This window comes from Lycium barbarum, chromosome 8 (genome assembly GCF_019175385.1).
Source record: "Lycium barbarum isolate Lr01 chromosome 8, ASM1917538v2, whole genome shotgun sequence".
In the NCBI taxonomy this organism is placed as follows: domain Eukaryota; kingdom Viridiplantae; phylum Streptophyta; class Magnoliopsida; order Solanales; family Solanaceae; genus Lycium; species Lycium barbarum.
The window spans coordinates 48,874,249-48,887,599 of NC_083344.1; the positions used below are offsets into that span (position 1 = coordinate 48,874,249).

Here is a 13,351-nt window from a genome sequence, read left to right on the forward strand (position 1 = left end):
GTAAAGCAATGGATGACCCAAGTCAACGGGAAAATCTCTTCCATTCCAAGTGCATCGTTAACCAAAACACTAGCATCATGATCATTGATAGTGGGAGTTGTGCCAATGTTGCTAGTACCACCCTTGTTGATTTCTTGAAACTTCCCACCACCCGCCATGAAAACCCTTACAAACTTCAATGGCTCAATGAATGTGGTGAATTGAAGGTGACTAGACGAGCTATCATCAAATTCGCGGTTGGGAAGTATCATGATGAGGTGTTGTGTGATGTTGTTCCCATGCAAGCGTGTCATCTTCTACTTGGCCGACCATGGCAATATGATAGGTCCGTCAACCATAATGGGCGAACTAACCAATACACCCTTGGCCACAATGGTGCCAAACATGTCTTGAATCCCATGACCCCCTCCCAAGTGGGTGAGATCTATAACAAAATGAGGGAGTTAAAGGAGAAGGGACATGGTGCATTGCAAAAGAAGAATGTGGGGGACGAGGGAGTAGAGGAGAGTAGTTCTCAAGAGTTGAGTGGAAAGAAAGGGGAGCTTAGAGGAAAAACTAAGGTGTCGCTTTTGGCGAATTGTGGGGAAATTAGGGAGGAATTGGGGGAGCGTCACCTGGTGATTCTCCTCATGCATAGGGACTATGCATTGCACACTAATGAACTAACCCCTTCTTTTCCTAGCTCTATTTCTTCTCTTTTGCAGGAATTTGATGATGTGTTCCCAACGGAACTCCCAAATGGGTTACCACCCTTGAGGGGAATTGAACACCAAATTGACTTTGTTCCGGGGTCTCAATTGCCAAACAAGCCAGCTTATAGAGCTAACCCGGATGACACTAAGGAGCTTCAAAGGCAAGTGGATGAGCTCCTTGAAAAGGGAGTTGTGAGAGAAAGCATGAGTCCTTGTGCTGTGCCCGTGATCTTGGTGCCAAAGAAAGATGGATCATGGCGCATGTGTGTTGATTGTCGGGCCATCAACAAGATAACGGTAAAGTATCGCCATCCCATACCCCGTCTTGATGACATGCTTGATGAGTTGAATGGTTCATGCATATTCTCTAAGGTAGATCTTAGGAGTGGGTATCATCAAATCCGGATGAAACCCGGAGATGAGTGGAAAACCGCATTCAAGACCAAGTTTGGTCTATATGAATGGTTGGTGATGCCTTTTGGTCTCACTAACGCTCCTAGTACTTTCATGCGATTGATGAATCATGTGATGAAACCTTTTATTGGCAAATTCGTGGTTGTTTATTTTGATGATATTTTGGTGTATAGCAAAACCATGGATGAGCATGTTAGTCATTTGAAATGTGTGTTTGAAGTGCTTAGACAAGAACAACTTTATGCCAATGTTGATAAATGTTCCTTTTGTGTGGATGAAGTTGTTTTCTTGGGATTTGTCGTGAGCTCAAGGGGGGTTGAGGTTGATGAATCCAAAGTAGAAGCCATAAGAAATTGGCCCACTCCAAAATCCATTGGAGATGTAAGAAGCTTTCATGGCTTGGCTAGTTTCTATAGGCGTTTTGTTAAAGGATTTAGTACCATAGCCGCTCCTTTGACCGAGGTAATCCGAAAGGACAAACCTTTTTCTTGGGGTGTGGAGCAAGCATTAGCCTTTGAAACTTTGAAACAAATGCTTAGCTCCGCACCATTGTTGCAATTACCCGACTTTGACAAAATATTTGAGATTGAATGTGATGCAAGCAAAGTGGGTATTGGAGCTGTTTTAATGCAAGACCAAAAGCCCATAGCCTATTTTAGTGAAAAACTCAAGGGAGCGACTTTGAATTACACTACCTATGATCTTGAGTTGTATGCCTTGATTCGTGCTTTGGGAAATTGGCAACACTACTTGTGGCCTAAAGAGTTTGTAATTCGGACCGACCATGAGTCCTTAAAGCATCTTAAGGCCCAAGGTAAGTTGAACAAAAGGCATGCCAAATGGGTTGAATTCCTTGAAACCTTCCCTTATGTAATCCAATACAAAAAGGGAAAGGAGAATGTAGTGGCGGATGCCCTATCAAGGAAACATGTTTTGATTAATACCTTGTCTTCCAAATTGATGGGTTTTGAAAGCTTGAAGACATTGTATCCCGAGGACCCCGTCTTTGCTAAAATCTTTCTAGATTGCGAAGAATGGGAAAGGGAGAGGTGGATTAGGGATAGGTCTTCTACTTCCTATTCCAAGTTTGATGGTTTCTTGTTCAAGAACAAGCGACTATGTGTGCCCATGAGCTCTTGGAGGGAGTTATTTGTGAGAGAGGCACATAATGGGGGATTGATGGGACATTTTGGGATTGATAAGACTTTGGGGATTCTTGAGGAACAATTTTATTGGCCTCATATGCGGAGGGATGTGGCTAAGATTTGTGGCCAATGCATTGAATGTCGCGGCGCCAAGTCTAGACTCCTTCCCCATGGTTTGTATACCCCTCTCCCCACCCCTCAACAACCTTGGGTTGATATTTCAATGGATTTTGTGTTGGGTTTGCCTAGAACCAAAAGGGGTAAAGATAGCATCTTTGTTGTGGTTGATCGATTTTCTAAAATGGCTCATTTCATTGCTTGTCATAAAGTTGATGATGCTCCTCATGTTGCCTCTTTGTTTGTTGAACATGTGGTAAAGTTGCATGGTATTCCCAAAACCATTGTGAGCGATAGGGATCCAAAATTCCTTAGCCACTTTTGGAAAGAATTGTGGGGACGACTTGGTACTAAATTGTTGTTTTCTACCTCTTGTCACCCACAAACCGATGGCCAAACCGAAGTTGTCAATAGGACCTTGGGTTCTATGCTTAGGGTGGGGTTAAAGGAAAATTAACATCTTGGGAAGATCAATTGCCTTTGGTTGAATTTGCTTACAATAGAGTCATTCATAGCACTATTGGCATGTCACCTTTTGAAGTCGTTTATGGTTTTAACCCCCTAACCCCTTTAGATCTAACCCCTTTATCTCAAGATGTTGTGTTGAGTTTAGATGGAAACAAACGAGCCGAGGCCATGAAGAAGTTGCATGAGAAGGTGAGGCTTCACCTTGAGAAAAAGAATCAAGAAACGGCCAAGAGAGCAAACAAGGGCCGCAAACGAGTTGTGCTTGAACCGGGTGATTGGGTTTGGGTACATTTCCGAAAGGAGAGGTTTCCCAACAAAAGAAAGACCAAGTTGATGCCTAGAGGAGATGGTCCATTTGAAGTACTTGAACGACTCAATGATAATGCATACAAAATTGATCTTCCACCCGAATACCAAGTTCATAACACCTTCAATGTGTGTGATCTCTCTCCTATGGTGGTGCAAGATGTTGATCCCTTAAATTTGAGGACAAATTCTCTTCAAGAAGGGGAGAATGATACAACTCGAATGGCATCAAGACCTTTTACAAGGAGCCAAGCGAGGGAACTTCAAGCTATGCAAGCATTGTTCATGAGGAGGGACATACTTGAATACACTCTAACACCTTTCCGGGGATTGCAAGTGTTCATGATAGCATGGGAGGATGGTTTGGAGAAGAGGTTGGAACATGGTCATACTTTCAATGTGACTATTACTTGAAGATTTGCAAATTCAAGTTTTGTTCCCAAAAGAAGACACCCAAACAAGGCCCTTACTTCATTAAGGGTAAAAGTGTAATAGTGTAGTTGTCTTCTTTTGAACCTTAGTATAAGTAGTAGTCTATTTCATTTGGAAGACTTAGTCTATGTTGAATATTGATGTCTTGAAATTGTGAACTCTTTGGAGTGTTGAGAGCTTGCTAAGCTAGAGATTGTGAATCTTGTGAGAGGATTGGTTATTAGGGTATCAAATCCCTATTGGTCATCCTAAGAGTTTGGTGCTCTTTAGTTCCTAAATTAGAGGTCAAGTTAATTCAAGAACTTTGGTTGCTAATTTGGGTCTTTAGTTGTGTCAAATTATCTATCCTTTATGTTTCTTGTCCTTTTTTCTTCATTTTCGTATGGAATATTGTATCATCGGCTACCATAGTCGGAGCATATCTAGCCAATGAATTAAACTAGAGACTATACTTCCGGGCACTCATACTTCCTTGCTTCAATTTTAAGAATCTATCCGGTCTAGCTCGACGGATCTCGGGTGGTACACAGTGGCAGATGAAGGCATCTACAAATTCTTGCCAAATTGGAGGAGGCGCATTCTCTTTTCTTGGAGATATCCAATTATTATACCAAAGTACCGCCACATCTCGGAGTCTATAAGATGACAACTCCACAGATTCAGTCTCGAAGGCATGAATAATCTTCAATGTTCTCAGCATTTCATCAATAAAACCTTTGGAGGTCTTCATCTGGCTTTGACCCGAAGAACTTCAGAGGATTCAAACTCATGAAATCACGGGCTCTAATACTAACTGCCCTGCCACTTGGACCCGAACTCTGCCGCTGTACCTGGGCAGCAACTAACTATATCAATAAATGGATAACTTCGGTCATTTGTTGACTCGAAGCAGCCGGTGGAGGAACTGTTGGCATAGGAGCAGAAACCGAAGCCCCCTCTTGTTCTTCTAAAACAGCCGGAGTGGGAGAAGTATTAGATGGGGCCTCATTATATGATTCACCCTCTTCCATATTTGTCGGCGGCTCCCTTTCTACCCGTCTTTCTATCGTAGTCTTGCCCTTTTGGGCGGCTGTAGCTTTTCTCTTTACCGGCATTTCTAAAATCATAACACACTGTTAAGGAAGAGAAAATCTTATAACACGGCTCTATCACACGATTTCATAAGAAGAAGAACGGTCATGTTTCCTAAATGCCCTGTAGCCTCCTGTTTATGAATGTGGCGCACAACACACCATAAACAAGACTCTACTACACACGGCTCGTAGACACTTCCTAGGACTGAACTGCTCTGATACCACTTTTATCACGACCCAACTAAGGGCCATCACGGGTACCCGGAGCTAACCACCGAGCACCACTCATTCTATTACTCATCGTACTCACCCTGCGTCCATTCAATATTCTCATGCTTATAATCATAAGAAAACCATTTTCACTTTGATACATAAGCTCTTCGGCTATCAAAATGATATACATACAGTAAGGATATCGTGAGACCATACTACCCACACATACGTATCTACGAGCCTCTACTAGAGTACTAGACATTTGGACGGGACAGGACCCCGTCGTGCCCAAAATATATATGTATACACAACATAAATAATTATTTGAACAATATCGGAAGAACCTAAACGACACAATAATAACACTTGAACCCGCCAGGTTCAATATTTACCTCCAATAGTTTATAAAATAAATGTAACAAATCATGAATATATGAATTAAATCAGCGGAAGTCTTCATAATTTAAATAATTCAACCAAAACATGATAGTGTGCCCGAAAGAGTTAAACAACAACTCTTCTTCTACCCACATTCGAATGTATACTAAGGAGCTTCTAAGAATAAGGAATAAATGTCTAACTTATCGGGACGCAGCCCGGAAACTAATATAAATAAATGGAATTAAATAAATAGGGTGTCCCACGAATGAATGTGTGGGCTCACCAGATCAGCAGCAACCGCAAGTCTTTCCTAAATGCCTGGAGTATCAAGAACCTGCTCTTCAACGTTACCTAACATACCATAAAAACAACAATGGTATGGCTGAGTACTTCTTACTCAGTGAGTGCCTCGGGGACGACAAGTAATATGAAAATAAGGTCCAATAATACATAAAGAAGTCAGTTCTGAAAACCATATGAAATCAGTGTAAAAACAGTTATTCAATTGGTGTATCTCAATAAGCATTATCAAAACCGATTTGAAAGCCTCTTGTCAATTACAACTTTCAAATATGCCTTTTACAATTTATCAAGATTGTCAACAACAGTGCCATGAAAGATTAAGAATATCACACATGCCAATACAGGCCCAAGAATCAAGCACATCGAAGGGGTGACCGCAGAGGTTCCCTTGTCACAGCGCACCACACCGGAATATGGAATTCTCGGTGGCTATCCTTCCTCCTGAATTGCTAGGCATTAACCGCACTCCGGGTAGCGAACTCGATAGTGGCCACTCTTCCTCCCGAATGGCTAGGCAATTACCACACTAGGATCCATAGTGGCTACCCTTCCTCCCGAGTAGCTAGGCCAAACACAACAACAAAGTTCATAGCATAGAAGCCGATTCACAATTTGTCTCAAAGTATGTCACACCATCAATTAGCATTAAAGTTTAGTATGCCATATCGTAAAGATAAATCATTTCAATGAATGTCCTGAAAACGTTCACACTTCTTTAACCAAGATCTCAATGTCATAATTCATCATGAAAACATTAATACCAATCCTTATCCATCATTATTGATTATCTCTTCTCGAGGAAAAACGATTATGATTTCATATACATATAAACAACTAAGGTTTAGTATGGGTTTTCCCCCTCATGCACACCAACCATAATCAAGGCAAGGAATAGAGTTCAAAAGCCTAAAAATTTCACCTTTTTATTCAATAAAGAACCTTAAAAGAAAAAGATATACATCCAAAACAAGTTTCCAAAAAGTGACATGCAAATCATAACCCATGAGTTCATCAAAACCGATCGAAAGAGTATGTTCAAAAGAAACATACCTTAATTCCCTCTCAAGAATACTTCCCACAATCCAACAATTATTCTACAATATTTTTAGATAGGAGAGATTAGAACTCAAACCTATATCCACCCATAAACCCTTCTTACCAACGAAAGCTAGGGTTATTATGACTACAACGTGTTCTTCACCACTTCATAAATCAATCATGGACTCTAATCTCATAGGACAACCTACACTAGTCTAAACCCTTTCAATAATATCACAAAATTCAGGGATCATACCTTATTGAAGGAATATTAACTTCTTCCAAACGTCCCTTTCTTCTTTTCTTTCTTGGGTTTCAAGAATCTAGGGTTTGTGGAGGATGAACTAGTGTTTAATTTGATGTTAGATTGATGAGGTAATGATGGGAATTGGTCAAGAACTTACCTCATATGTTTTGGGGAAACCCTAGGGTTGTTCCTCTCAAAAGGTCGATCAAAAAGAAGTGGGAATGAATATAATGAAGTTAGGCTTTTATAAATTTTAGGAAAAGTCGCTTTAGGCATAAAATGGCCTAGTGTGCGTCACCCAGGGCGGCGCACACATTGTATCCATTTCGACGACATCAAACTTTTGAGTTTCCTGTAAATTTTGCCTGGGGCACCGCCAAGGACTCCGCACACGCCTAGTTTTCGCACTACACAGATGATGCTCTGTAAAATGGGCATAACTCCTAGCAAAGAGCTATGTTGGAGCTGGGCAACCTGCCGTTGGAAAGGTATTTTAAATATCTAAAAATTTCATTGACGAAATTTTAACAAATTCTCTACCAATTTTCACAAAACTGGCTTAGAATTCAGACCTACTGAAATTTAGACGAGCTTGAGAACTCTTACGAACTTCATTATTTGGTATTGATCTTAAATCAACTATTTCCAGCCAAACTTATATCGATAGGACTTCATATGCCTAAATTGTCACATTAATTTTCATTTAATACATTCACACGTGACTCAAATTGACACAGTGTTACATTTTCCCCCCATTAAGATCATTCGTCCTCGAATGAGAATCGTGGCCTAGAAAGAATTCACTAAACCACAAGTTGTTTCAAACAATACAATGATTTATCTATGAAGGATTTAATACGCTAGCTCACACCTTCCATATTAAACATGTGAGGATATCTCTTCTTCATGTCCTCCTCTGCTTCCCAAGTAGCTTCCTCAGTATTATGGTTTCGCCATAAAACTTTAACCGATGCAACATCCTTTGTTCTCAACCGTCTAACTTGGCGATCTAAAATTCGAGCTGTTTCTTCTTCATATGACAGAGCTTCATCAATTTCAATATCTTCACGGTGCAACACATGGGAAGGATCAGGTTTGTACAATCTCAACATCGAAATGTGAAACACCGAATGAAACATGGACATCTCAGCCGGTAATCTCAACTCGTAAGCTACCTTCCTAACTATTTTTGAAATCTCGTAAGGACCAATATAGCGAGGACTAAGGTTGCCCTTTCTGCCAAAATGCATTACCCCCTTCATAGGTGTCACTTTCAAGAAAACCTTGTCACCTACAACAAATTCCAATTTCCTACGCCTCATGTCCGTATAAGACTTTTGTCTACTCTTAGCGGTATTCAGTCGCTGCATAATAAGATTTACCTTTTCAATCACCTCATGAACTGAATCGGGACCCAACAACTCTACTTCTGTTGGTTCAAACCAACCAATTGGAGACCGATAACGCCTCCCATAAAAAGCCTCATAAGAAGCCATCTGAATACTCGCCTGATCGCTATTGTTGTAAGCGAATTCCACCAGAGGTCGGTGTTCATCCCAACTTCCTCCAAAATCGATTGCACAAGCACGCAACATATCTTCCAAAGTTTGAATAGTTCTCTCTGCCTGCCCGTCAGTTTGAGGATGAAAGGCAGTACTCAATTTCACTCTAGTCCCAAATCCTTCTAGAAACATCTGCTAGAAAAGTAGTAAATGGCGTACCTCTGTCACGACCCGACTAGGGGCCATGACGGGTACCCGGGGCTAACCACCGAGCACCATTCGTTCTACTACTCATCATACTTATTAAACATTCTTTTATCAAATTAATACTTATATCATAAGAAAATCATTTTTTTCCTTCTGAGAACATAAACACTATCATATACATAAGCCTCTCGGCTATCAAAATAATATATATATACATACATACATAATGGCAACCTCGTGAGACCATATAACCCATATTGCGCATCTACGAGTCTCTACTAGAGTACTAGACATAGGGACGGGACAGGACCCCGTCGTGCGCAAAATATACATATGTACACAAAAGAATAATCAAAGGCACCTCCGGAACAATGGAGTGCTCTCAAGTCAGCTAATAGCTCCTACGAGTCTGGATCAAGATCACCTCCCTGTCTACCTGATAACAATGATGAGGTTAGGGAGATCCCAAATTTATAATTAAAATATAAGAAGTGCGGAAGCAAATATAGAAAAGAATCTAAAAACTAGAAAATAAAATATATGGGAAATTCGAACGAACAATCCACGAATTTTCAAGAACGTTAGTTCTAAAGTCTTGACAAGATCCAAGTAACAACGTATAGATTTATAGGAAGAAATCTAACGCCTTTACTTGAGATAACAAATCAAAAACATTAGATTAGGATCCTGACCGCTTTGTGAGTAACTTAAGACAACAATTAGTATTTAGAACTAACCGCCTTCGAAAGAATACCAAAAAGAAATCAAAGATATCAAGGAAGAAATTATCTTACTACCTTGAACTAGGAACTAGTTAGGTTGAAAGATAAATCCTAAAGTAATGCCACAAAGGTTCAAAAGAACTTTCAATATAATATATTCTTCAAAATCTGATTTACAATGAATGACAATTAACCCTTTATATAGTTGTAAAGAAGGAGCTAGTCAAAATAGAAATAAATGAGAATTATCTTCCCTAGAAGCATAGAAGACTTCCCACACTTGGACCAAGGCAGTCAACATAGATTAAAACAACCTAGAAGACTACCCACACTTGGACCAACGCAAGTCAACATAGATTAAAACAACAATTAAATATTTATTCTAGAAACTAATATTTGGGCTAATTTGGGCTGTTGGAAACTTCTTCTTTTGGGGCTGATTTGGGCCTCATTTCATCTTACTTTGGACTTTAATTTGGGCCTCCAAATAGGTGTAAGACTTGAGGAAAAAATCTGAATAGGGCTGGAGCTCTTCTGCCATCACAAGACAATTTTTTAATTGCTAATTGAAGCCCGTTGATCTTGACATAACATTTCCTTGTCCTTCAATGGAGTTGAGCTTCCATGGCTGCTATCATTCTCCCCCTCTTAAAGAAGATTCGTCTCGAATCTTGGTGGTGACCTTATTTGCTATTTAATGCATTTGAGCCTTCATGGTTGCTATCATTCTTCCTCTCTTAAAGATGATTCTCATCCTTGAATCTTGATATTTTCCTGCAACCAACATGATAATCACAATAAGTAGAAAAACACAACAACCACTTGGTATGAGTAACACAAGGTAGTGACCGTGCAACCATTTAATCCACTTATTATTTTTATACACAAACACTCCTTTTAAATGTCCAAGTATAACATCAGCTAACAGGAAAATGTAATCACCAACACAAGCACTAAAAACACAATTCATAAGCTCTTTAAACTGCAGAGGGTCATTAGCTAGACCAAAAGCGTATGAATACAAGGAAAATATACCATATTTGCTCTTGCTAAATAATTTAACCTCACCATTAGATATACCATAATCAAGATATGGATCAAAAGTAATTTCCTCAAGAAGTGTCTTGGAATAAACCTGCAAAAAAGGATCGACGAAACAAGATAAAGCTATTGTGAAATTAGCAATGTGTGAGCACTTATCCTTTTCCACACTTGAGTGACTATATCCTGCATTTAGCTCAACTTCCTTAATATCTAAGACACCAAAAGCTTCATGTGTCTCATTATCTTCATTGGGAATTTCACCATCTTTTCTTCCTTCATTGGTATCCCAAAGTGGACAAAAATAAACTGCAAACTCATCTTTATTATCATCCCACAATTTAAAACCTTGACTAATGAGATTAGTCATATCCCCTTCCATTGCTACAAATAAAAGATTACTAGCATACACATTAGACATGAATGAGTTCTCATCAACAACTGCATCACTAGAGTCAAATAAAGAGTGACCTAAACAAGGAGCATAACTCTCATCCATAGGTGATGAAACAACAGATTCAAAAATTGAATTATCATAACTCTTACCTACAATTCCTTCACATTCAATGGCTTTTAAAGCACATACAGTATTAGGTTTAGCCATTTTACCACAAGTTGCTTCCTTAAAGGATCCTCTACCTTGGTCTACATGTGATGTAGCACTTGAAAATTTTGTGGAATCTTCTTGGCAACATAAGATCTTTATCTCTTTTCTTTGCTGTTCTAAAGACCGCATGGGCGCTTGTTCCGAAACCTGCAATGTAGATTCAAAAACACTAGAAAGACAAAGAGTAAGGAGGTTAGAAGATAAACAAGAACCATTCTCACTTAAGCTCTCTTTTGATTCTCTCAATTCTTGTAACAAAACACTTTTTGCTCTAACATCTCTGCCTTCACTCTCATTCTTTTCACTCTTGCTTTTGTTTTTCTCTCCATTCTTTTCTTGTGATAACTCACTCATTTTTCTCAACTGAAACTTTCCTTTTTCCTCACTTGAGTTAACATTTTGCACTCCCTTACTCCTCCCAATTTTGTATCTCTCTTCCTTATCATTTTCTTTTTCATTCATTTCTTTTATTCTCTCATCTTCTCTTTTTTCTAGAGGTTTAGGAACTTCTGTTAGTGTAAGAGAAGTTACACATGATGAAGAGTCACTCTTTTGTTCACAACTTGACTCCTCCTCTTGGAAGATTACATACTTAACCATCGTATTGGAACGAATAGGACTTTTGGAGTTAGCTTTATCTTGGGACAGTGTTATAGAATGAATGCACCTCAATTCCTCCTTTAAATCACTCCACGTCAAAAGTAGCCGATTAAATTTCACCCAATGAGGGTTACGATAATCATCGACTAACTTCCGTAATTTCAAGGACAATGCTCTTGTGGCAAACTCCAATTTTTCCATCTCCCAAAAATTGTTACAAGCAAATATATGCTCCATATAGTATTCCCATCGTAGGTAAGTTTCTTTAGTAGCACACATGCACAATCTTGGTAGTACCACATGATTACTACCGCACTTGGACAATCCTTCATAATCATAAATTCTTGCAATTGTGAAAGACATAGTTATTTTAAAGAAACGTATCACTCAGTTTTTTTTTTTTTTTTTTTGGCTTTTTCCCTCAATTATTCTCATGCACTCTTGCCTTTTTCCACTCAAATAACCTTTGGGAAAACACTTTATGGATTTATAATTAAACCCCACTAGAATCAAAGCCCTTAGTAGTAAAATAAAGAATTTTGGGCACTAAAGAAAATGAAGAACCAATCCTAGAAAGAATTAGAATTTAGTTGAAACAAGACTCGAACAAAAAGGATTTTTTTTTAACAAGATAAAAGGAGTAAGAAAAAAAATTGATTGCTTCTTAGCTTTAAAGATCTAGGATCCCCTCTTCTTGTTTTCTATCTTAATCTTTAGAAAACAAATAAATGGAAGAAATTTCTTGAAGAGCAAACACTAAACTTTTTTTTTCTTTTTTTTTTCGTCACTGTTCACTGCTACAGTACTTTTTTAAAAAAAAATCTTCAAGAAATCCCCAAGATTATCAAGAACGGAATCTTGATAAAACCGCTCTGATACCACTTGATAACAATGAGGTTAGGGAGATCCCAAATTTATAATTAAAATATAAGAAGTGCGGAAGCAAATATAGAAAAGAATCTAAAAACTAGAAAATAAAAGATATGGGAAATTCGAAGGAACAATCCACGAATTTTCAAGAACGTTAGTTCTAAAGTCTTGACAAGATCCAAGTAACAACGTATAGATTTATAGGAAGAAATCTAACGCCTTTACTTGAGATAACAAATCAAAAACAGTAGATTAGGATCCTGACCGCTTTGTGAGTAACTTAAGACAACAATTAGTGATACAAGACTAACTCCATCGAGCTTCATGAAGATGGAGTCTTTGAAGATCATGGGAGGTCCACATAGGATGGCCTTCAAGATATGGGAGATAGCTTGGATGGAAGGCTTCAAGAACGTCACATTCAAGATATGGAAGATAGCATGCAAAAGGAGCTAGCACTTAAATGCAAGCCTTTTCAAGTTTCACTTCCATGGAAGACATCCAAACAAGGCCCTTACTTCATTAAGGGTATAATTGTAATAATGTAGTGTCTTCTATTAGTTAGTTAGTATAAATACATTGTCTTTCATTTCATTAGGGGACTTTTGACATTTGGAAGAGAAGATGAGTGATTTTGAAACAAAGAAAGGACAACAAAAAACTTAGACAGACAGGAAATAAGAAATACACAATGAAAATAGAGAGAGAAAAAAAACACGAAACAAAGAAATAGACACAAAATTACTAGACAACTCTAAGTATGGACAAATACTTCAAGTATCTAGTAAGAGAACATAAAGAAAACTAAATGCAAGAAATAAACACTTTCAACGTTTATTTGAGTGAAATACGGTCCAAGCTATAATACCCTGTATTTTTGTACCAGGAAATGGAACCGTCCAACATGAGCAAATTTTACCGAGGCTGTAGGATTTGGTCATATTCAAGCATGAAAATAAAGAACTCAGTGTAT

General features: G+C 38.6%; 1 protein-coding gene across 1 annotated transcript in view; it reads right to left on the bottom strand.

The window, feature by feature from the left end:
- LOC132607815 (uncharacterized) overlaps positions 1-13,351 on the bottom strand; it is a 40,957-nt gene that overhangs the window by 9,806 nt on the left and 17,800 nt on the right. The window contains exon 6 of the mRNA XM_060321894.1: positions 10,650-11,019. Within this exon, the coding sequence (XP_060177877.1) occupies positions 10,650-11,019 (370 nt within the window). The remainder of the gene's footprint in view (positions 1-10,649; positions 11,020-13,351) is intronic.